Raw genomic sequence first — 24,318 nt, 5'->3', positions numbered from 1 at the left:
TGCAATGACCTTTCTGTGGCACTCTTCCGTCTGTTGCACCGACATCTTCCCCATTGCCGCTACGGTGAACGGAGTACGCTGAGCACATCGCGGAGCCTGGCTAGCAGGTTGTAAATTGTCTATGAAAAAATACGCGGGCTACTTTGTTAGCTGCCTCAACGTTGGCGCAAAACACATTATTTATTGCATATATATTGTTTTACTTACCGGATTCGGACTGCAGTGCAGTCACCGAGGTGCCAGGCTGGGCGTCGGAGGAAGAGGCAGAGGAGGACGGTCGGCGCAGCGCGTCAAAGACGGGACACACATTTATTTGTACTCCATGAACTCGGAGGTGCTTCATCATGTTCGACGTGCACCCTCCTAAGCACGAAACAGTCCTGTCGGACGTGTTACATTCCGGCGATATTTCATTTTTTAAAATAAAATAAAGCCACACTTTCGACCGCCGATGCCCGCTATCCATGCTTGACTGACTCGCTTGGCTACATAGGCTCGGCTATGCTAACACTTCCGGCGGTGGGCGCTTCTTCGTTGGTGTTCAGCGGCTTCTTCTTCCGGTCGGCGGACTTTTTTTTTCTTTTTCCGGTCGGCAGACTGGGTATCGAAACTAGGAATCGAAATTTAAACTGTTGAACGATTCCGGGAGAATCGGAAAGTTAGTCCCGGTTCCACTCGATACTCGATACCCAACCCTAGTGATGGTCTCCCTAATGAGGTATGGACGACTGCACTTTTATGCATTCATAAATGTTCAATAAACAGCAGACACAGGATCATTCAGTTCAAAGTCATACATAGGTTTCATTATTCTAAGGTTATTCTATCCTGCTGTGTCCCCAACCTGTGACAAATGTAAAGTAGATAATGGTACCTTGTTGCATTTATTTTGGAACTGTTCAGTCGTCGGTACATTTTGGTCAATGATTTTATCTTTTTTTTCTGCAGTTTTCCAAAGCCCATTCTTACCTGACAGAGACTTAGCCCTGTTTGGATGTTCAGTGGACTCATGAACTCTTCCCCTCTACACCCAATTTGCACTCTTAATGGGTACAGCGCTGGCCAAGAAAGTCATGGGGCGAGGGGGGGTTGTTTTGTTTTGTTTGCTTGTATTTGCTTTGCCGTGTGTTTTGTTTTTCCTCTGCTTGTTATATGTTCTGGCTGGTGTTATTTTTGGAAAATAATTAATACAAATATATGCAAAGGAGCGAAAAACAATGGAGTCAACTCCATAAGCAATGCATGGCCATTAAAAAAACAAACAAACAAAAACACAAAGCTTTGGTGTTAAAACAAGACAGTTAAAGTGAACTATTTATGTTGAAAAACTATTGGTGTGTTTTTTAAAAACGTTTTGGGGTTGTGCTTTGGTGTTAAAACAAGACAGTTAAAGTGGACTATTTATGTTGAAAAACTATTGGTGTGTTTTTTGAAAAATATTTGGGGTTTGTGTGATATAAAATGATTTAAAATGGATGAAAATCAAAACGATGAAGTTGAGTTGTGTGAAGCAGCTGCACAAGGTGGCAATTCAAATGGTGTACATATTGATGATGGAAGTGGTGGAGTTAAAGGCCTACTGAAATGAAATTTTCTTATTTAAACGGGGATAGCAGATCCATTCTATGTGTCATACTTGATCATTTCGCGATATTGCCATATTTTTGCTGAAAGGATTTAGTAGAGAACATCGATGATAAAGTTCGCAACTTTTGGTCGCTGATAAAAAAGCCTTGCCTGTACCGGAAGTAGCGTGACGTCACAGGTTGTGGAGCGCCTCACATCTGCACATTGTTTACAATCATGGCCACCAGCAGCGAGAGCGATTCGGACCGAGAAAGCGACGATTACTCCATTAATTTGAGCGAGGATGAAAGATTTGTGGATGAGGAAAGTGAGAGTGAAGGATTAGAGGGAAGTGGAAGCAATTCAGATAGGGAAGATGCTGTGAGAGGCGGGTGGTACCTGATATTCAGCTGGGAATGACTAAAACAGTAAATCAACACAAGACATATATATACTCTATTAGCCACAACACAACCAGGCTTATATTTAATATGCCACAAATTAATCCGCATAACAAACACCTCCCCCCTCCCGTCCATATAACCCACCAATACAACTCAAACACCCGCACAACACACTCAATCCCACAGCCCAAAGTACCGTTCCCCTCCGTAAAGTTCATACAGCACATATATTTCCCCAAAGTCCCCAAAGTTACGTACGTGACATGCACATAGCGGCACGCACGTACGGGAAAGCGATCAAATGTTTGGAAGCCAAAGCTGCGTACTCACGGTAGCGCGTCTGCTATCCAACTCAAAGTCCTCCTGGTTGTGTAGCTGCAGCCAGCCGCTAATGCACCGCTTCCCACCTACAGCTTTCTTCTTTGCTGTCTTCATTGTCCATTAAACAAATTGCAAAAGATTCACCAACACACATGTCCAGAATACTGTGGAATTTTGCGATGAAAGCAGACGACTTAATAGCTGGCCACAATGGTGTTCCAATATGTCCGCTACAATCCGTGACGTCACGCGCAAACGTCATCATACCGAGACGTTTTCAGCAGGATATTTCGCGGGAAATTTAAAATTGCACTTTACTAATCTAACCCGGCCGTATTGGCATGTGTTGCAATGTTAAGATTTCATCATTGATATATAAACTATCAGACCGCGTGGTCGGTAGTAGTGGCTTTCAGTAGGCCTTTAAAGGAACAGTAACACTCACAATGAAGGCATGAGGATGGAAGTGGTAGAGTTAAAGGAACAGTAACACTCACAATGAAGGCATGATGATGGAAGTGGTAGAGTTTAAGGAACAGTAACACTCACAATGAAGGCATGATGATGGAAGTGGTAGAGTTTAAGGAACAGTAACACTCACAATGAAGGCATGATTATGGAAGTGGTGGAGTTAAAGGAGCAGTAACACTCACAATGAAGGCATGATGATGGAAGTGGTAGAGTTTAAGGAACAGTAACACTCACAATGAAGGCATGATGATGGAAGTGGTAGAGTTTAAGGAACAGTAACACTCACAATGAAGGCATGATTATGGAAGTGGTGGAGTTAAAGGAACAGTAACACTCACAATGAAGGCATGATGATGGAAGTGGTGGAGTTAAAGGAACAGTAACACTCACAATGAAGGCATGAAGATGGAAGTGGTGGAGTTAAAGGAACAGTAACACTCACAATGAAGGCATGAAGATGGAAGTGGTGGAGTTAAAGGAACAGTAACACTCACAATGAAGGCATGACGATGGAAGTGGTGGAGTTAAAGGAACAGTAACACTCACAATGAAGGCATGACGATGGACGTGGTGGAGTTAAAGGAACAGTAACACTCACAATGAAGGCATGACGATGGAAGTGGTGGAGTTAAAGGAACAGTAACACTCACAATGAAGGCATGACGATGGAAGTGGTGGAGTTAAAAGAACAGTAACACTCACAATGAAGGCATGACGATGGAAGTGGTGGAGTTAAAGGAACAGTAACACTCACAATGAAGGCATGACGATGGAAGTGGTGGAGTTAAAGGAACAGTAACACTCACAATGAAGGCATGACGATGGAAGTGGTGGAGTTAAAGGAACAGTAACACTCACAATGAAGGCATGACGATGGAAGTGGTGGAGTTAAAGGAACAGTAACACTCACAATGAAGGCATGACGATGGACGTGGTGGAGTTAAAGGAACAGTAACACTCACAATGAAGGCATGACGATGGACGTGGTGGAGTTAAAGGAACAGTAACACTCACAATGAAGGCATGACGATGGACGTGGTGGAGTTAAAGGAACAGTAACACTCACAATGAAGGCATGATGATGGACGTGGTGGAGTTAAAGGAACAGTAACACTCACAATGAAGGCATGACGATGGAAGTGGTGGAGTTAAAAGAACAGTAACACTCACAATGAAGGCATGATGATGGAAGTGGTGGAGTTAAAGGTACAGTAACACTCACAATGAAGGCATGACGATGGAAGTGGTGGAGTTAAAGGAACAGTAACACTCACAATGAAGGCATGACGATGGAAGTGGTGGAGTTAAAGGAACAGTAACACTCACAATGAAGGCATGATGATGGACGTGGTGGAGTTAAAGGAACAGTAACACTCACAATGAAGGCATGACGATGGAAGTGGTGGAGTTAAAGGAACAGTAACACTCACAATGAAGGCATGACGATGGAAGTGGTGGAGTTAAAAGAACAGTAACACTCACAATGAAGGCATGACGATGGAAGTGGTGGAGTTAAAGGAACAGTAACACTCACAATGAAGGCATGACGATGGAAGTGGTGGAGTTAAAGGAACAGTAACACTCACAATGAAGGCATGACGATGGAAGTGGTGGAGTTAAAGGAACAGTAACACTCACAATGAAGGCATGATGATGGAAGTGGTGGAGTTAAAGGAACAGTAACACTCACAATGAAGGCATGACGATGGACGTGGTGGAGTTAAAGGAACAGTAACACTCACAATGAAGGCATGACGATGGACGTGGTGGAGTTAAAGGAACAGTAACACTCACAATGAAGGCATGATGATGGACGTGGTGGAGTTAAAGGAACAGTAACACTCACAATGAAGGCATGATGATGGACGTGGTGGAGTTAAAGGAACAGTAACACTCACAATGAAGGCATGACGATGGAAGTGGTGGAGTTAAAAGAACAGTAACACTCACAATGAAGGCATGATGATGGAAGTGGTGGAGTTAAAGGAACAGTAACACTCACAATGAAGGCATGACAATGGAAGTGGTGGAGTTAAAAGAACAGTAACACTCACAATGAAGGATTGACGATGGAAGTGGTGGAGTTAAAGGAACAGTAACACTCACAATGAAGGCAGGACGATGGAAGTGGTGGAGTTAAAGGAACAGTAACACTCACAATGAAGGCATGACGATGGAAGTGGTGGAGTTAAAAGAACAGTAACACTCACAATGAAGGATTGACGATGGAAGTGGTGGAGTTAAAGGAACAGTAACACTCACAATGAAGGCATGACAATGGAAGTGGTGGAGTTAAAGGAACAGTAACACTCACAATGAAGGCATGACGATGGCAGTGGTGGAGTTAAAGGAACAGTAACACTCACAATGAAGGCATGACGATGGCAGTGGTGGAGTTAAAGGAACAGTAACACTCACAATGAAGGCACTGCTTGCCAAAGACTTGGAGACATGGAGGACATCTAAGCTGAGCAAGGCTGCCAACTTAAAGGATAAAATACAAAGTGAAGCTGGTCATGAAGACCACATCAACCAACATTTGGGTGTGTATCAGCTGTTGATTAATGATGCAAACAATGTACATAACCAACTGCTTGAGTTGTTGCCTGTGGAAGAACAACAAAAACACAACATTTGGTTCAAAGCAAAACTTTTGAGTCTGAATGAATTTTCTCAGAGTGTTGCAAAATAGCAAGTGTGTGGAACAGACAACATGGTTGACGATCCTGCTGACAAAATAAACCTAGGGACAGTGTGTCAAATGTTGGATCAAATGTCTCACCTAAAAGCAGCAGTTCAAAAGTAAGTACAACATCTACTGCATCCATCATATTATATAAGTACAACATCTACTGCATCCATCAGTGTTGTGCAAGTATAACATCTACTGCATCCATCAGTGTTGTGCAAATATAACATCTACTGCATCCATCAGTGTTGTGCAAGTACAACATCTACTGCATCCATCAGTGTTGTGCAAGTACAACATCTACTGCATCCATCAGTGTTGTGCAAGTATAACATCTACTGCATCCATCAGTGTTGTGCAAGTATAACATCTACTGCATCCATCAGTGTTGTGCAAGTACAACATCTACTGCATCCATCAGTGTTGTGCAAGTACAACATCTACTGCATCCATCAGTGTTGTGCAAGTACAAAATCTACTGCATCCATCAGTGTTGTGCAAGTACAACATCTACTGCATCCATCAGTGTTGTGCAAGTACAACATCTACTGCATCCATCAGTGTTGTGCAAGTACAACATCTACTGCATCCATCAGTGTTGTGCAAGTATAACATCTACTGCATCCATCAGTGTTGTGCAAGTACGACATCTACTGCATCCATCAGTGTTGTGCAAGTACGACATCTACTGCATCCATCAGTGTTGTGCAAGTACAACATCTACTGCATCCATCAGTGTTGTGCAAGTACAACATCTACTGCCTCCATCAGTGTTGTGCAAGTACAACATCTACTGCATCCATCAGTGTTGTGCAAGTACAACATCTACTGCATCCATCAGTGTTGTGCAAGTACAACATCTACTGCATCCATCAGTGTTGTGCAAGTATAACATCTACTGCATCCATCAGTGTTGTGCAAGTACGACATCTACTGCATCCATCAGTGTTGTGCAAGTACGACATCTACTGCATCCATCAGTGTTGTGCAAGTACAACATCTACTGCATCCATCAGTGTTGTGCAAGTACAACATCTACTGCATCCATCAGTGTTGTGCAAGTACAACATCTACTGCATCCATCAGTGTTGTGCAAGTATAACATCTACTGCATCCATCAGTGTTGTGCAAGTACAACATCTACTGCATCCATCAGTGTTGTGCAAGTATAACATCTACTGCATCCATCAGTGTTGTGCAAGTACAACATCTACTGCATCCATCAGTGTTGTGCAAGTATAACATCTACTGCATCCATCAGTGTTGTGCAAGTACGACATCTACTGCATCCATCAGTGTTGTGCAAGTACGACATCTACTGCATCCATCAGTGTTGTGCAAGTACGACATCTACTGCATCCATCAGTGTTGTGCAAGTACGACATCTACTGCATCCATCAGTGTTGTGCAAGTATAACATCTACTGCATCCATCAGTGTTGTGCAAGTATAACATCTACTGCATCCATCAGTGTTGTGCAAGTACAACATCTACTGCATCCATCAGTGTTGTGCAAGTACAACATCTACTGCATCCATCAGTGTTGTGCAAGTACAACATCTACTGCATCCATCAGTGTTGTGCAAGTACAACATCTACTGCATCCATCAGTGTTGTGCAAGTACAACATCTACTGCATCCATCAGTGTTGTGCAAGTATAACATCTACTGCATCCATCAGTGTTGTGCAAGTACAACATCTACTGCATCCATCAGTGTTGTGCAAGTATAACATCTACTGCATCCATCAGTGTTGTGCAAGTATAACATCTACTGCATCCATCAGTGTTGTGCAAGTACAACATCTACTGCATCCATCAGTGTTGTGCAAGTATAACATCTACTGCATCCATCAGTGTTGTGCAAGTACAACATCTACTGCATCCATCAGTGTTGTGCAAGTATAACATCTACTGCATCCATCAGTGTTGTGCAAGTATAACATCTACTGCATCCATCAGTGTTGTGCAAGTATAACATCTACTGCATCCATCAGTGTTGTGCAAGTACAACATCTACTGCATCCATCAGTGTTGTGCAAGTATAACATCTACTGCATCCATCAGTGTTGTGCAAGTCAAAGCGGAAGCCAAAGGAGCCGCGCTCCTGGCGCGCATCTCAGCGATGGAAAGGATGCATGTGCTAGAAAAGGAGGCGGAGTCAATAGAGAAATTGCAACTTGAAACACAGATTGAAGCTTCAGATGCTGAACTATTTGTGTTACGAGCATATTCAGAGCAAGATGGAATGGAGTCTTTTTTTGAAAAAGCAAAAAGATTCAACTTCCTGATGAAAGGCAAGCATCTATCACACCTGTGGAACCTGAACACTTACCTGCTATAAGGAGGGAGAGTTCAGGTGCACAACTTATTGGCACCAACACAAATTGAAATGTTACAAAGGAATGAAAGTGTCATGCATGCAACCAACAATAATTACACTTTTCACATTCTGCAAAGACAACATGAAATATTTGAACTGCTAATAAAACAACAAAATGCAAGTCAACTTCCACCAAGAGAAATACCCGTTTTTGATGGTGCATCTATCCATCCATCTTCTTCCGCTTATCCGAGGTGGGTCGCGGGGGCAGCAGCCTAAGCAGAAAAGCCCAGACTTCCCTCTCCCCAGCCACTTCGTCCAGCTCCTCCCGGGGGATCCCGAGGCGTTCCCAGGCCAGCCGGGAGACATACTCTTCCCAAAGTGTCCTGGGTCTTCCCCGTGGCCTCCTACCTTTCGGACGTGCCCTAAACACCTCCCTAGGGAGGCGTTCGGGTGGCATCCTGACCAGATGCCCGAACTACCTCATCTGGCTCCTCTCCATGTGGAGGCGCAGCGGCTTTACTTTGAGCTCCTCCCGGATGGCAGAGCTTTTCACCCTATCTCTAAGGGAGCAGCTCTTCACAGCATCACCTCGCTAGTTAGCTTAACGTTAGCATATTCCATGTTACCTCATAACGATGTTGAATAAATGTGTTTGTGTGCCTTACAGACGGACTTGTTATTGGCTAACATATGTATACATCATTTGTGGTAAATGTTTTTACTTTATTAGTACATTAACCTCCAGTCTTCACACAGTGAGCGTAGAAATGAGTTAAACATGGGGGGGACATCAATTTATATCTCAAAATAATTTTAGGATAAATAAATGATTACACAGTATCAGTATCAGTCTATGTTAAGCATTTTATGTAGCATTCCCATTTTACACTTTTTGGTTGAACTCTTGTGAAATATCCACTGTCATGTTACTCTTTATAGTTAATTAATTAGTAAAATTATAAAATATTTACTGAGTCCTGCTGCTGTTTAACTTTTTTGTGGTGTCATTTTCTACTTGTTAAGGAAAGTATGTGTTCTTAAATATATATATATATATATATATATATATATATATATATATATATATATATATATATATATATATATATATATATATATACAAAAAAGTAAACACAAATGCTGTCTTCCTCGCTGATAAAACATGATAGCAACATGCATCTGCTAGCTCACTATCACCCCCAATTCTCCGTGTGGCGAGTTGGAGTACTACACGAGGTACTCTAATACAGTGCTTAAATATGTATTTTTAGTCTTATTATCAAGGAATAATGAGGTCACACTCATATTAAAACATTAATGCTAAGGTTTCGTCTAGTAGTCGTTAGTCATACCAAAGACTATAAAAATGGGACCCATTACCTCCCTGCTTGGCATTCAGCATCAAGGGTTGGAATTGGGGGTTAAATCACCAAAAATGATCCCCGGGCGCGGCCACAGCTGCTGCTCACTGCTCCCCTCACCTCCCAGGGGGTGATCAAGGGTGATGGGTCAAATGCAGAGAATAATTTCGCCACACCTAGTGTGTGTGTGACAATCATTGGTACTTTAACTTTAAACTTTTTTAGTGGGCCGGTGATGATGATGATGATGATGAATCTGTGCAAGTGAACAAATGAATCCACAAGGGACAACAACCCTTTCCACAGACTACACACACATCAGAAACACAAATCTTAAAAACCTACAACAATATATTTGAAGAAGACTTTAGGATTAAAAGTGAAGATGTGAGGTGAAATAAGTACAAATGCAGCAATAAAAACAAGCAACTCCACTCACGATGGCTCTAAAGTTCAGTGATGTGTTGCTAACTTCAGCCTTTTTCTTCTTTGTTGATGTTTTGCAGTAGTTAACATCCATGATGTAACAATGCTGCCAATCTACCAGAGTCCACATTTTGTTAACCATTTTATTCATTCATACTTTTAATTGGATAATAACATCAATAAAATGCAATCGAAAAAATGTGTGATTTTATAAGACACAAAAAAAAACAAATTTAAATAAAATGCCCTCTCTTAAAACAATGAGAAAATAGAATAAAATAGTAGCTACATATATAATATTCAATACATGCACACAACTTAAAAAGTAACTACAGGACAACATATAAGACTAGAAGATGAGAAGCACTACATACAACATCAAATATACATTCATATTAAACATGCTGTGTTTTTAAACTACATTTAGCACAATCACTGTTTAAGTGTTTTTAAATCTCTGCAGCTTCCATGACTGTTACACACTTGTGTTTACTCACCTGCTTCTTAAACATGAACATCTTATCACACACAGTGCAACTAAACAGTTTCTCTCCATTGTGTGTTCTCATGTGTGTGGTCATGGTTTGCTTTATGGAGAAACTCTTCTTACAAACAGAGCAAGTAAAAGTTTTCTCACCTGTGTGTGTTCTCATGTGCTATATAATTTCCTTCTTAGTGTGGGACGGCGTGGCGAAGTTGGTAGAGTGGCCGTGCCAGCAATCGGAGGGTTGCTGGTTACTGGGGTTCAATCCCCACCTTCTACCATCCTAGTCACGTCCGTTGTGTCCTTGGGCAAGACACTTCACCCTTGCCCCTGATGGCTGCTGGTTAGCGCCTTGCATGGCAGCTCCCTCCATCAGTGTGTGAATGTGTGTGTGAATGGGTGAATGTGGAAATACTGTCAAAGCGCTTTGAGTACCTTGAAGGTAGAAATGCGTTATACAAGTATATCCCATTTATCATTTATTTATCTTTTAGCACAAGCTGAGCAAGAAAAAAGGTTTCTCTCCAGCGTGTGTTCTCATGTGTCTGGTCATGCTTTGCTTTCTGGAGAAACTCTTCTTACAAACAGGGCAAGTAAAAGGTTTCTCACCTGTGTGTGTTTTCATGTGCAATATCATTTCCTGCTTAGTGTTGAATCTTTTAGCACAAGCTGAGCAAAGAAAAGGTTTCTCTCCAGTGTGTGTTCTCATGTGTGTGGTCATGCGTTCCTTTCTGGAGAAACTCTTCTTACAAACAGAGCAAGTAAAAGGTTTCTCACCTGTGTGTGTTCTCATGTGTGTGGTCATGTCATTCTTAGTGTTGAATCTTTTAGCACAAGCTGAGCAAGAAAAAGGTTTCTCTCCAGTGTGTGTTCTCATGTGTGTGGTCATGTCACCCTTTTTGGAGAAACTCTTCTTACAAACGGAGCAAGTAAAAGGTTTCTCTCCAGTGTGTAATCTCATGTGTGTGGTAATGTTACGCTTTCTGGAGAAACTCTTCTTACAAACGGAGCAAGCAAAAGGTTTATCTCCAGTGTGTGTTCTCATGTGTGTGGTCATGTAATGTTTTGTGGAGAAACTCTTCTTACAAACAGAGCAACTAAAAGGTTTCTCTCCAGTATGTATTCTCATGTGTACTGTAAAATCACTCTTCCGTCTAAATGATTTCCCACATTCAGAGCAGTCAAAGTGTTTGTTGTTAGTGTGATGTCTCGTATCACCTTTAGAGTCATTTTTACTCTCCAAAGGTTTTTGGATGTGGTCACTGTGATCAGAAGAGTCTGACATCATGTGGTCCATGTCTGACAGTGGAGCAAAGATGCTGTCTGGTTCTGACTTTATATCTTCACAATGCTCTCCATCAGCTTCTGTGATGTGTTGACTTTCAAGCTCCGCTCCTCTGTTCTCCTCACTTTGACTGTGATGAAGCTGTAAGGACTGAGCTTCATCTTCATCATGAAGCTGCTCCTCTTTAATGTGGGAGGGGGCCTGTAGCTCCTTCTGTCCCACACTGGTGTGCCGCTCCTCTTCATGACTCTCCGCTGACAAAATGAAAATTGCAAAAGTCGTACCAATTTATAAGAATGGAGACATACACCAGTTTACTAACTACAGACCAGTTTCATTACTTCCACAATTCTCTAAAATCATGGAAAAACTATTCAATAGCCGATTAGATTTATTTATCAACAAAAGTGGGACACTCGTGGAGAACCAATATGGATTCCCAGCAAATATCTCAACATCTGGTCAACATATGTAATAACAAGTGTATGTAAGATATTGAAATGAATCAAAACAATGCATATATATATATATATATATATATATATATATATATATATATATATATATATATATATATATATATATATATATATATATATATATATATATATATATAGATAGATAGATAGATAGATAGATCAGTTATAATAATACATCATGTTGGATATAGAGAACATTCAAACCCTTTAATCATTGAATCTAAAATACTGAAATTCCACCACATAGTGAATTTGCAAACAGCTAAAATGACACACAAAGCAAACTATAACCTGCTAGCCAAGAATGTACAACAATTCTTCTCAAAAAAAGAGGAGAAATATAATCTTAGAGAAAAATTAAATTTAAAACATTTGTATGCACGTACAACACTTAAGACCTTCAGTATATCAGTATGTGGAATTAAATGATGGAATGGATTAAGCAAATAAATCAAACAATGTACTAATATGATCCACTTCAAGAATCTCTTCACACTTAAAGTGTTTACAAAGTACAAAGAAGAAGAACCATGATAAACATTCTCAATATATTTCATCTATCCATCCATTCATTTTCAAGATAATCTTACTCATCTCACCATATGAAATATAACTTACTTCACCGAGTATTATTTATTTATTTATTTGTATTGTAATTACTTATGGAGTACTATGTGAATACATTGAGAACAGGAAGTGAACAAAAGTTTTAGCAACTGTTATGTTGCTATTTCCGGTTTGCCATGCGTGACTGCTTGCTGTTGCGAAAAAGCTAAGTATCGTTCTGTGTGCTTTTAATTGTTTTGCAGCTTTCATTACTACTTCCCAAACATATTTAGTAGTCCTATTTAACTTGCAAATCACCCGATCTCTGTCTCACCACCCCTCCTGCAGCTAGCTAGCTGCTAAGCTAACGAAGCTAGCGCGGAGAAAGGCGGCGCCGGTTGTCGGTCGGAAGGAAGCTACTCCCCGCACACCGTGACCACTCCCCGGAAGACAGCAGGAACTTCATTCGGTGACAGAAAATACCGTGAGTATGGCTTCCTGCGCGTCGTGCACCTTACTCACGGAGAGGCTGGCTCTGCTAGAGGGCCGTGTCCGCCAGTTAGAGCAGAGTAATCTCGTAACTTTAGATGTTGCGGACACATCTGCTAGCGTTAGCTGTAGCGAGCTAACTAGCCCAGCTTGTAGCAGTCCTAAGCGGCCTATAAGCTACGGTGTACCGGTTGAGACACATAATAGATTTAGCTCTTTAGGTAGTCCTCCACCCCAGTCTACCGGGCACCACACCTTAGTCATAGGGGACTCCATCACCCGAAACATAAAGCTTAGCAAACCAGCCACAATTAAGTGTATCCCGGGGGCCAGAGCACCTGACATTGAAGCTAATCTTAGGGAGCTAACTCGAAACAGGCCTAGTAAACACGTACGACAGGCTAATCGCACCGCTAGTTATGCGAATATAGTTGTACACGTTGGCTCCAATGACACTAGGATGAGACAGTCCGAGATTACAAAGAGAAACATAGCCAGGACTTGTGATCTCTCTGACTACACTAGAGCAAGCCCGGTCACAGGCAAATACAGAGTCCGGGTGAGGAGTCAGTTAAGCTAGAACTAGGCAGCACCAGGCTGGATAATCCATGTACGCATAGCAATTCTCTTACAATAATACACAATTCACATAATGTTTTTCTGTTGTGACTGTGTTAGAGGTAGACATGCATTCTACTGAGGTGGCAAATTATGATACGTCCAGTTTATCGCAGCACCAAGCAAACAATCGGAAAATTCCCGTCATATCAATTCCTAGATATGGTCGAAACTATTTAAAGTGCACTACGCATAATAAACGCAACATTGGTAATATTGCTACTGCGGGAAAATCTCAACAAAAACTCGTCAAAACAGCCCACTACCTATAATATGGGCTTTTTAAACATAAGATCATTGTCTTTCAAAACGTTATTAGTTAATGAGGTCATTAGAGACAACAATCTTAACGTCATTGGTCTTAGCGAAACCTGGCTCAAACCAGACGATTTTTTTGCGCTAAATGAGGCATCTCCTCCTAACTATACGAATGCGCATGTTGCCCGTCCTCTTAAAAGGGGTGGGGGGGTCGCACTAATATACAATGAAAACTTTAAAGGCCTACTGAAACCCACTACTACCGACCACGCAGTCTGATAGTTTATATATCAATGATGAAATCTTAAAGGCCTACTGAAACCCACTACTACCGACCACGCAGTCTGATAGTTTATATATCAATGATGAAATCTTAACATTATAACACATGCCAATACGGCCGGGTTAACTTATAAAGTGACATTTTAAATTTGCCGCTAAACTTCCGGTTCGAAACGCCTCTGCGGATGACGTATGCGCGTGACGTAGCCCGGCGAACACGGGTATGCCTTCCACATTGAAGCCGATAGGAAAAAGCTCTGTTTTCATTTCATAATTCCACAGTATTCTGGACATCTGTGTTCGTGAATCTGTTTCAATCATGTTCATTGCATTATGGAGAAGGAAGCCAAGCAAGCAAAGAAGAAAGTTGTCGGTGCGAAATGGACGTATTTTTCGAACGTAGTCAGCCACAACAGTACACAGCCGGCGCTTCTTTGTTTACATTCCCGGAAGATGCAGTCAAGATGGAAGAACTCGGATAACAGAGACTCTAACCAGGAGGACTTTTGATTTGGATACACAGACGCCTGTAGAGAACTGGGACAACACAGACTCTTACCAGGATTACTTTGATTTGGATGACAAAGACGCAGACGTGCTACTGTGAGTATGCAGCTTTGGCTTTTTTTTGCGTATGTACGTAACTTTTTTAAAATATATAAGCTTTATGAACCTTGGGTTAGGTGAACGGTCTTTTGGGCTGAGTGATTGTGTGTGTTGATCATGTGTTTGAATTGTATTGGCGTGTTCTATGGAGCTAGGAGCTAGCAGAGGAGCTAGGAGCTAGCATAACACGTACCGTACCGTACGTGCGCGTCACGTACTAACTTTTTAAAAATATATAAGCTTTATGAACCTTGGGTTAGGTGAACGGTCTTTTGGGCTGAGTGATTGTGTGTGTTGATCAGGTGTTTGAATTGTATTGGCGTGTTCTATGGAGCTAGGAGCTAGCAGAGGAGCTAGGAGCTAGCATAACAAACACGCAGGTGTTATTATGCAGGATTAATTTGTGGCATATTAAATATAAGCCTGGTTGTGTTGTGGCTAATAGAGTATATATATGTCTTGTGTTTATTTACTGTTGTAGTCATTCCCAGCTGAATATCAGGTACCGTGAGTATGCAGCCTTGGCTGCTAAACATTCGATAACTTGACCGTATGTGCGCGTCACGTACGTAACTTTTTAAAAATATATAAGCTTTATGAACCTTGGGTTAGGTAAACGGTCTTTTGGGCTGAGTGATTGTGTGTGTTGATCAGGTGTTTGAATTGTATTGGCGTGTTCTATGGAGCTAGGAGCTAGCAGAGGAGCTAGGAGCTAGCATAACAAACACGCAGGTGTTTTTATGCAGGATTAATTTGTGGCATATTAAATATAAGCCTGGTTGTGTTGTGGCTAATAGAGTATATATATGTCTTGTGTTTATTTACTGTTGTAGTCATTCCCAGCTGAATATCAGGTCACCCTCGGCTCTCACAGCATCTTCCCTATCTGAATAGCTTCAACTCCCCACTAGTCCTTCACTTGCACTTTACTCATCCACAAATCTTTCATCCTCGCTCAAATTAATGGGGAAATTGTCGCTTTCTCGGTCCGAATCTCTCTCACTTCATGCGGCCATCATTGTAAACAATAGGGAACTTTGCGTATATGTTCAACTGACTACGTCACGCTACTTCCGGTAGGTGCAAGCCTTTTTTTTATCAGATACCAAAAGTTGCAATCTTTATCGTCGTTGTTCTATACTAAATCCTTTCAGCAAAAATATGGCAATATCGCGAAATGATCAAGTATGACACATAGAATAGATCTGCTATCCCCGTTTAAATAAAAAAAATTCATTTCAGTAGGCCTTTAACATTGCAACACATGCCAATACGGCCGGGTTAACTTATAAAGTGCAATTTTAAATTTCCCGGGGAACTTCCGGTTCAAAACGCCTCTGAGGATGACGTATGCGCGTGACGTAGCCAGTAGAACACAGGTATGGCTTCCACATTGAAGCCAATACGAAATAGCTGTTTTCATCTCATTCTGGATGTGTTCTGGACATCTGTGTTGGTGAATCTGTTGCAATTTGTTCATTGCATTATGGAGAAAGAAGCTGAGCAAGCAAAGAAGAAAGTCGGTGCGAAGCGGAGTATTTTGCGAGGGAAGTCAGCAACACAACACAGTCGGTGTTTCATTGTTTACATTCCCGAAAGATGCAGTCAAGATCGAAGAACTCAGACAACAGAGACTCTTACCAGGAGGACTTTGACTTCGTTAACAGACGCAGACGCGATACCGTGAGTACGCTTCCAAACATTTGATCGCTTGCTATAACTAGCTCGAGCTAGTAGCTAGTAGCTAGCATAACAAACACCTAGGTTATGCGGGATTAATTTGTGGCATATTAAATATAAGCCTGGTTGTGTTGTGGCTAATAGAGTATATATATGTCTTGTGTTTATTTACTGTTGTAGTCATTCCCAGCTGAATATCAGGTCCTACCCGCGCGCTTCCAAACATTTGATTGCTTGCCCGTACGTGCGTGTCATGTACGTAACTTTGGTTAAATATATAAGCTTTATGAACCTTGGGTTAGGTGAACGGTTCTTTGGGCTGAGTGAGTGTGTGTGTTGTGCAGGTGTTTGAATTGTATTGGCTCGTTATATATACGGGATCCCGTCCATATTACCCGCTCGAGCTATAACTAGCTCGAGCTAGTAGCTAGTAGCTAGGAGCTAGCATAACAAACACCTAGGTGTTTTTATGCGGGATTAATTTGTGGCATATTAAATATAAGCCTGGTTGTGTTGTGGCTTATAGAGTATATATATGTCTTGTGTTTATTTACTGTTTTAGTCATTTCCAGCTGAATATCAGGTCACCCCCGGCTCTCACAGCATCTTCCCTATCTGAATCGCTTCCACTCCCCACTAGTCCTTCACTTGCACTTTACTCATCCACAAATCTTTCTTCATCCTCGCTCAAATTAATGGGGAAATTGTCGCTTTCTCGGTCCGAATCTCTCTCACTTCATGCGGCCATCATTGTAAACAATAGGGAACTTTGCGTATATGTTCAATTGACTACGTCACGCTACTTCCGGTAGGGGCAAGCCTTTTTTTATCAGATACCAAAAGTTGCGATCTTTATCGTTGTTGTTCTATACTATATCCTTTCAGCAAAAATATGGCAATATCGCGAAATGATCAAGTATGACACATAGAATAGATCTGCTATCCCCGTTTAAATAAAACAAATTCATTTCAGTAGGCCTTTAACCTTACCCCTAACCTAAATAATAAATATAAATCGTTTGAGGTGCTTACTATGAGGTCTGTCACACCGCTACCTCTCGACCTGGCTGTTATCTACCGCCCCTCTGGACCCTATTCGGACTTTATCAGTGAATTCTCAGAGTTCGTTGCTGATCTAGTGACGCACGCCGACAATATAATCATAATGGGGGACTTTAATATCCATATAAATACCCCATCGGACCCTCAGTGCGTGGCGCTCCAGACCATAATTGATAGCTGTGGTCTTACACAAATAATACATGAACCCACGCATCGTAACGGTAATACGATAGATATAGTGCTTGTCAGGGGTGTCACCACCTCCAAAGTTATGATACTTCCGTATACTAAAGTAATGTCCGATTATTACCTTATAAAATTCGAAGTTCTGACTCATTGTCAACAAGCCAATAATAATAATAATAACAATAATAATAATAATACCTGGGATTTATATAGCGCTTTTCTAAGTACCCAAAGTCGCTTTACATGTTAAAAACCCATCATTCATTCATTCACACCTGGTGGTGGTAAGCTACTTTCGTAGCCACAGATGCCCTGGGGTAGACTGACGGAAGCGTGGCTGCCAATTTGCGCCTACGGCCCCTCCGACCACCACCTATCATTCATTCAACATTCATTCACCGGTGTGAGCGGCACCGGGGGCAAGGGTGAAGTGTCCTACCCAAGGACACAACGGCATGGTAAGAGGCGGGGAGCGAACCTGCAACCCTCAGGTTTCTGACACGGGCGCTCTACCCACTACGCCATGCCGCCCCAACAACTGATATAGCAGCCGCAACATTAATGCTGCCACAACGATGACTCTTGCTGACCTACTGCCTTTCGGTAATGGCATCATTCCCAAATTATGTCAGCTCTATTGATAACCTCACTAACAACTTTAACGACGACCTGCGCGAAACCATTGATAGTATAGCACCACTAAAGCAAAAAAGGGCGCCTAAAAGGCGTACCCCATGGTTTACAGAAGAAACTAGAGCTCCTAAATTATCATGTAGAAAGCTGGAACACAAATGGCGCGCGACTAAACTTGAGGTTTTCCATCAAGCATGGAGTGATAGTTAAATAACTTATAAACGCATGCTTACCTTAGCTAAAGCTAAATACTACTCAAATCTCATCCACCTCAACAAAAACGATCCTAATGCATGCGTGATGCATCATGTTGTATGCATGCATGCGTGATGCATCATGTTGTATGCATGCATGTGTGATGCATCATGTTGTATGCATGCATGTGTGATGTATCATGTTGTATGCATGCATGTGTGATGTATCATGTTGTATGCATGCATGTGTGATGTATCATGTTGTATGCATGCATGTGTGATGTATCATGTTGTATGCATGCATGTGTGATGTATCATGTTGTATGCATGCGTGTTCGAAATAAACTCAACTCAACTCAACTAATACTTGGTGGATATTCAAGCCACAAAATGCAAATGGAGTATTGTTGGTGTATTTTGGATGGTTATAGAGGACCTCCCATTGGCTCCTTTGCAAGTGGACTTTTATTTACATTTATGAGTTACAATTAGGGCTGGGTGATATATGGAATATACTGGATAAATCGTGGGTTTGTCTCTGTGCGATATAGAAAATGACTATATGGTGATATTGGAGTATACGTTCTCACACAGTTGCTTTTAGCTGCAGGCATTACACTACAGGCTCTTCTCACTCTTTCTTGTCTCTCCTTCTCACAGAGACATAAAACAAGCGCACCTTCTTACATACGTCACATACTGTCACGTGTGCAACGTCATACGCTCTCACGGAGCAGACAGGTAGCGGCATGGTAACGTTAGCTGTGGTGATAACGGAGTGGTGCGAGTGGTAATACGAGAGAAAGAAGGTGCGAATCTGGTAACAAATGAAGGAATATTTAATTCCCCAAAAACAACAGCAGGGGGTCCATCGTCTGGCGGTGGTTTGGCTTCAAGCGGGTAGATGGTGAACAAGTATGCGGCAAAAGTGTTGCTACTAAAAGTAGCAGCACTGCTATTGTAGTATCATTTGTAAAGTCACCCGCTAGAGATTGAAGAGTGCTTGAAACTCTGCATGTCAACATCTTGGCCGGTGCCACACCCACAAAATGTCCAAACAACCATTTCCAGATCAACACCGTATGAAAAAAAAAAGTCAACAGAAGGAAATAACGTCCGCAGGAACCTACCACATAGTGAAGGACATACACTATTTGATTTCCTATTATGCAGCTCATTTTTATTTGACACTTATTGAAATATCTTGTGTGACATCATGCACAAAAGTGCACTTTATTTGTTTTTAACTATTGTAGTGGCGTTCTGTACAAAAAGTGCACTTTAATTTAATGTTGTTTTGATATGTCATCTTAGTGACATCATGCACAAAAGTGCACTAATATCTTGTTTTAAAATGTCTCTGACAATCTTGCACTTTCTGTTTTGAAATGACATGAATGTTTGTGCCACTGCTTAGTAACTGTTTAATAAATACACTTTTGCTAAATTGACTTAGTTGTGGTTTCCCTCTCTGCATGAAAGTTTAAAAGTAGCATATATTAATGCAGTATGAAGAAGAATGTTTTAATGTAGACACATAGAATCATCATACTGCTGTGATTATATGCATCAAGTGTTCATTCAAGGCTAAGGCAAAATATCCACATATATATGGTGTATCGTGACATGGCCTAAAAATATCGAGATATTAATAAAAAGGCCATATCGCCCAGCCCTAGTTAGAATGTGATCATTTTTATTTATTTATTTTTTAAATATATCCATCGTCGTGTCTTTTATAATGATTGTGAACGATAGAAAAATTCCCCCAAAAAGTGCAGTTCCCGTCTAAATTCCAGTGTTTAGATTTAAGACTTGAAGTCTATGAGCATGAAGTGATGAAGCCTACTTGGATGAGAGGACAAACGTCTTCTAAGACAAAGTGAACAGTCCAGTTGTGATGGATTGAATGCCCTGAGAATAAAATGATATGTGGATGTTGTGCTTACTTGGACTGTGATGAAGCTGTGAGGACTCAGGTGGTTTGTCTTCATGCTCTTCAGTCTTCACAGAGACAACAGTCAGTGGAAACTTGGTGACATCATCCTCCTCCTGCCCTAGAAGACACTCTCCCTCCTGACTGATCCACACTTCCTCCTCTTCCTCTTTAATGTGGGGAGGCTGTGGATCCTCCTCTTCCTCTTTAATGTGGGGAGGCTGTGGATTCTCCTCTTCCTCTTTAATGTGAGGGGGCTGCTGGACGTCTGTTGGGTAAATAAGTAATTAAGATAAAGAGAGAATACAGTGTTTCCCACACATTCTTTTTTTTGCGGCGGCCCGCCACGAAAGAATTACGTCCGCCACAAATAAAAAAAATGTAAATAAAAAAAATAATTAAAAAAAAAAATAATTATAATATTTTTTTATTTTTTTTTTGTCCTCTCCAGCTTCTCAGGCAAATCATATAGTTGATGTAGATGCCCATATAGGCTGTTCAGATTTACTTTACAAAAGAGAAGTGTAGGATACTTCTCTTGTTGCCTTATTTGTATTTGACTTTATTAAATGTATTTATATTAGAAACACAACATGTGTATATAACAAAGGGTGCAAAGTCTGCAGGCAGTAGGAAACACATGGTTAAGTGTAGGGAGTAAAACTGATGGCAGTCTAAAGTTCAAGATTTTTGGAGCTCTTTGTTCAGTGGATCAGATGTTTGATGAAGCTTTGTGTCTATCTACCACCACTACTGTTTTCTGTTTTATTTGTTACTGACTGTGGCAGGACACCTCTGCCTCTGTTTCACTTTATGTTGCTGGTAAATAATATGGTTTTAGTAGTAGACTAAAGTTAAATTATTTAGTATGCACTAATTAAAGGGGCAGAGCTTTGAGACATTTTAGCTTTTATATTTTATAAGATATATTTTTTGTAAGAACCACAATTAATAAATATATTTCAGTGAATAACTTATTGTTCAAATCTGTATATAAATATGTACATAAAGTGTTGTAATTATATTGTAAAATGGATGGATGGAAGTTTAAAACAAAACTGTTATTAATTAGTAAGTATACATTTTTTGAGGCTTTTTTTAGAGAAAATCAAATCATTGTAGTAAATTATGCAAATTACTCGATGATGTCATGGTGATCACGCCCATAGCCACGCCCATAGCCACGCCCCCACCGCCACAGGCATCTTGGCAGTTTATGGGAAACACTGGAATAGAAATAGTTTTGGACTGACACTGTTAACGCAATGACATTATTTGTGTTCTTTCGTGTGTTGTGTTAAAAGTGTGTAGCAAAACAACCAATAAAAACGCAGGACATACCTCCTCTTGTCCCAGCGACTAAAATTAATTCAAAAGTGAGTACAAAAATAGACTACGAAATTTGATGGGGGGCAATTTGAAAAGTTTTTATAAGTACGAGGCAGCATTGATTGAGGCATTCTTAACTTTACACTCTGATGCAAAATGTGTAAATATTTTATTGTGTATACGGTTTATGACACATAAACTTTATCTCTAAACTTAACCATGATCTTGTAATGACATAGTCATGACCATAACTTCAATAACATAAAACATATATATATATATAATTCCAAAATCACTTAAATAGTATGTTTTTGTCATCATGCAAAATACTTTTTTGTGGTCATTTTGTCGGCTGGGCCAAAAGGAACTTTTACCAAAACATGTTTTACTATGTTTTGTTTTTATGGAGTATCTCCATCAACAATTCCTCTTTAGGAATTAGAGACCATCTACGACACGCTGAAGGGAAGTCAGTCGCATGTATGTTCTTTTAATAAATCAAGTGTTGACTACTTTGGTTACTGAAAATGAATGTTTACTTTCACTTATTGATGCATGTAAGTCAGAGTCAGGAAGTGAACTTATTATATTTCATTGCAGTATAAAATGTATTATGTGACTATGTGAGTTTTGTGTAAACATGTTGATACAGGTTTACATCTTCTTGGGGACTGGAACACAGATATGTCCTGAAAGGATGCACCCATTTTTAAAACCTTCACTAAGCTGTGCCACCAACATTGCCTCACTTATTAGCTCATTAAGCAAACTACCAGGGTGAGTGAGTCCTTTTAAACCTTCATAGACCTCGTTGTTACTTCTGACCAGTCTAAGATCACCACAAGTGGAACTACTGTATGCGGCTTAAGTGATCATTCCATCATTTTCTGTACCCTTAAAGAACATAGAACCGAAGCTGACGGCCACAAAACAAACGAAAATAGAATCCTCAAGACCTAGACTAGCAAGGCTTTCAATGACAAACTGGCAAATTAAGACTTGCAAGTACACAGGTTTTTGGGTCAATTCCTAACCTCAGAAAAGTAGATAACTTCACAGTCAAAGTGGGTGACAATATTATAACAAACAAAAATGAGATTACCTATCTTGGCTGCATCGTAGAGACTAATCTCTCCAGGGAAAAAATGACTACCAAGGTAGTCAAAGAATCAACCAACAAATTCTGTTCTTAAATAGTAGGATCGCCCCGCTGGTGGCTAGAAATACACTTAAGACTCTAACACAAGCACTCATTTAACCCCATTTTGAGTACAGAGTTCATGTTTGGTACCGTTACGCATTAAAAGCCCTGAAAAACAAACTCCAGACAGCCCAAAGCAAAATGATTGGGCTTCAACTCAACCGTCCATCTCGGGCTCACTTTTCTGCCAACCATTTCCTTAATGTGGGGAGGCTCTTGGTAGGTGACAGAGTACATCTTCTTGCAGTTGGTCTGGTGTACAAGATACACCATACCACTAAAATACTCATGTACCTTTCAAGATACTTCAAAATATATGCACCATTATAACACCAGAGGTAGTTGTACCAATCACATTCAACCCAGATCTCACTCTAGAAAAGGTTTTAATTTGTTTGCCTGCTATACCACCAAAATGTGGAACTTCCTATCAATAGTCATAAAGGAGTGTAAATCCCTTACTAACTTCAAAGCCGCTTTGAAAATACATTTTAGGTTGTGGCTACTCGTAAATGGGAATAGACAAATCCTTTTTCTTTTTTTAAATTTTATTTTCTAGCAGTATTTCTGTACTTTAAATGCTACTTTCTACATAGTACTGTGTTCTGTGTAAGTGAAAACATATTTCAACTGAAACCATCTCAGGCTTTCTTGTAGCAGTGAATGTGTACCATGATGAAACTGTACCCTTTCCTATGCAAACTTCTCATAAGTCCTTCAATCAATCAATCACACATTGTTACAAACTGAGAGGAACATCAACCTCAAACTGTCTCGTTTTCATGAAGAATCTAAATCAAAGCATTGCATCATCCCCACAAGACAAAGCATCATCCTATTGAAGAAAAGTGTTAATAATGAAATATAAAGTTAGTAAAGATGTGAGAGTAAGAAGTAAACAAACCTGTTCTGTGTAACACAACTTGATGTTTCTTGAAAACAGCGTCCATAGTTGATGTTGTCGCTCCTTCTCCTCTTTTGTTGGACAAAGTTCCTCCTCGTACTTTGCTATCGTTCTTTCGCACATTTTCACACAATCACAACACTTGACACTCACATTTGATCTCTACTTAGCGATGTGTTGATAACGTCCGCGCCTCTTTGTTAGCAGCTAACAAGCTAAGCTAACTAGCAAGCTAAGCTAGCACATAAAGTGCGCTCAGACTAATGTATCCGGATACAAACAATGACTAACAATGTTTCATCTACTACACGACATATATGCGTACATGTATGCACTAAATACAAATAGAGAAACAATAATGGCCAGTGGCCACGTTTAGGCCTTCTCTGTCAAACGCCATTTTGCTTTTTACTCCTTCGTCTTCTTTGGATTTCCAGCAGACTAGTAGAGCATCTTAGGCCTCCACAGCTTCTTAACGGGACTTCTTCGTCCTGTCCTATGGTCCATACTACATTCTACAGTACAGGAGGTCGCGCTAGCAACCTTTCAATTGACCACTTCCAAGTTGGCTTCTGCGCATGTC

At 40.6% G+C, this 24,318-nt stretch overlaps 1 protein-coding gene across 1 annotated transcript; it reads right to left on the bottom strand.

The window, feature by feature from the left end:
* Window positions 1-9,567: 9,567 nt before the first annotated feature.
* Window positions 9,568-24,302, bottom strand: LOC133645508 (zinc finger protein OZF-like). Its single transcript, XM_062040341.1, has 3 exons — window positions 23,736-24,302; window positions 20,315-20,569; window positions 9,568-11,586 (listed from the first exon to the last, which is right to left on the bottom strand). The coding sequence occupies exons 1-3, from the start codon at window positions 23,779-23,781 to the stop codon at window positions 10,538-10,540; spliced, it is 1,350 nt and encodes a 449-aa protein (XP_061896325.1). The 5' UTR covers window positions 23,782-24,302; the 3' UTR covers window positions 9,568-10,537.
* Window positions 24,303-24,318: the final 16 nt, after the last annotated feature.

The sequence above is a fragment of the Entelurus aequoreus genome, unplaced genomic scaffold (genome assembly GCF_033978785.1).
Source record: "Entelurus aequoreus isolate RoL-2023_Sb unplaced genomic scaffold, RoL_Eaeq_v1.1 HiC_scaffold_288, whole genome shotgun sequence".
Classification (NCBI taxonomy): domain Eukaryota; kingdom Metazoa; phylum Chordata; class Actinopteri; order Syngnathiformes; family Syngnathidae; genus Entelurus; species Entelurus aequoreus.
This window is presented reverse-complemented; position numbering and strand designations above follow the sequence as displayed.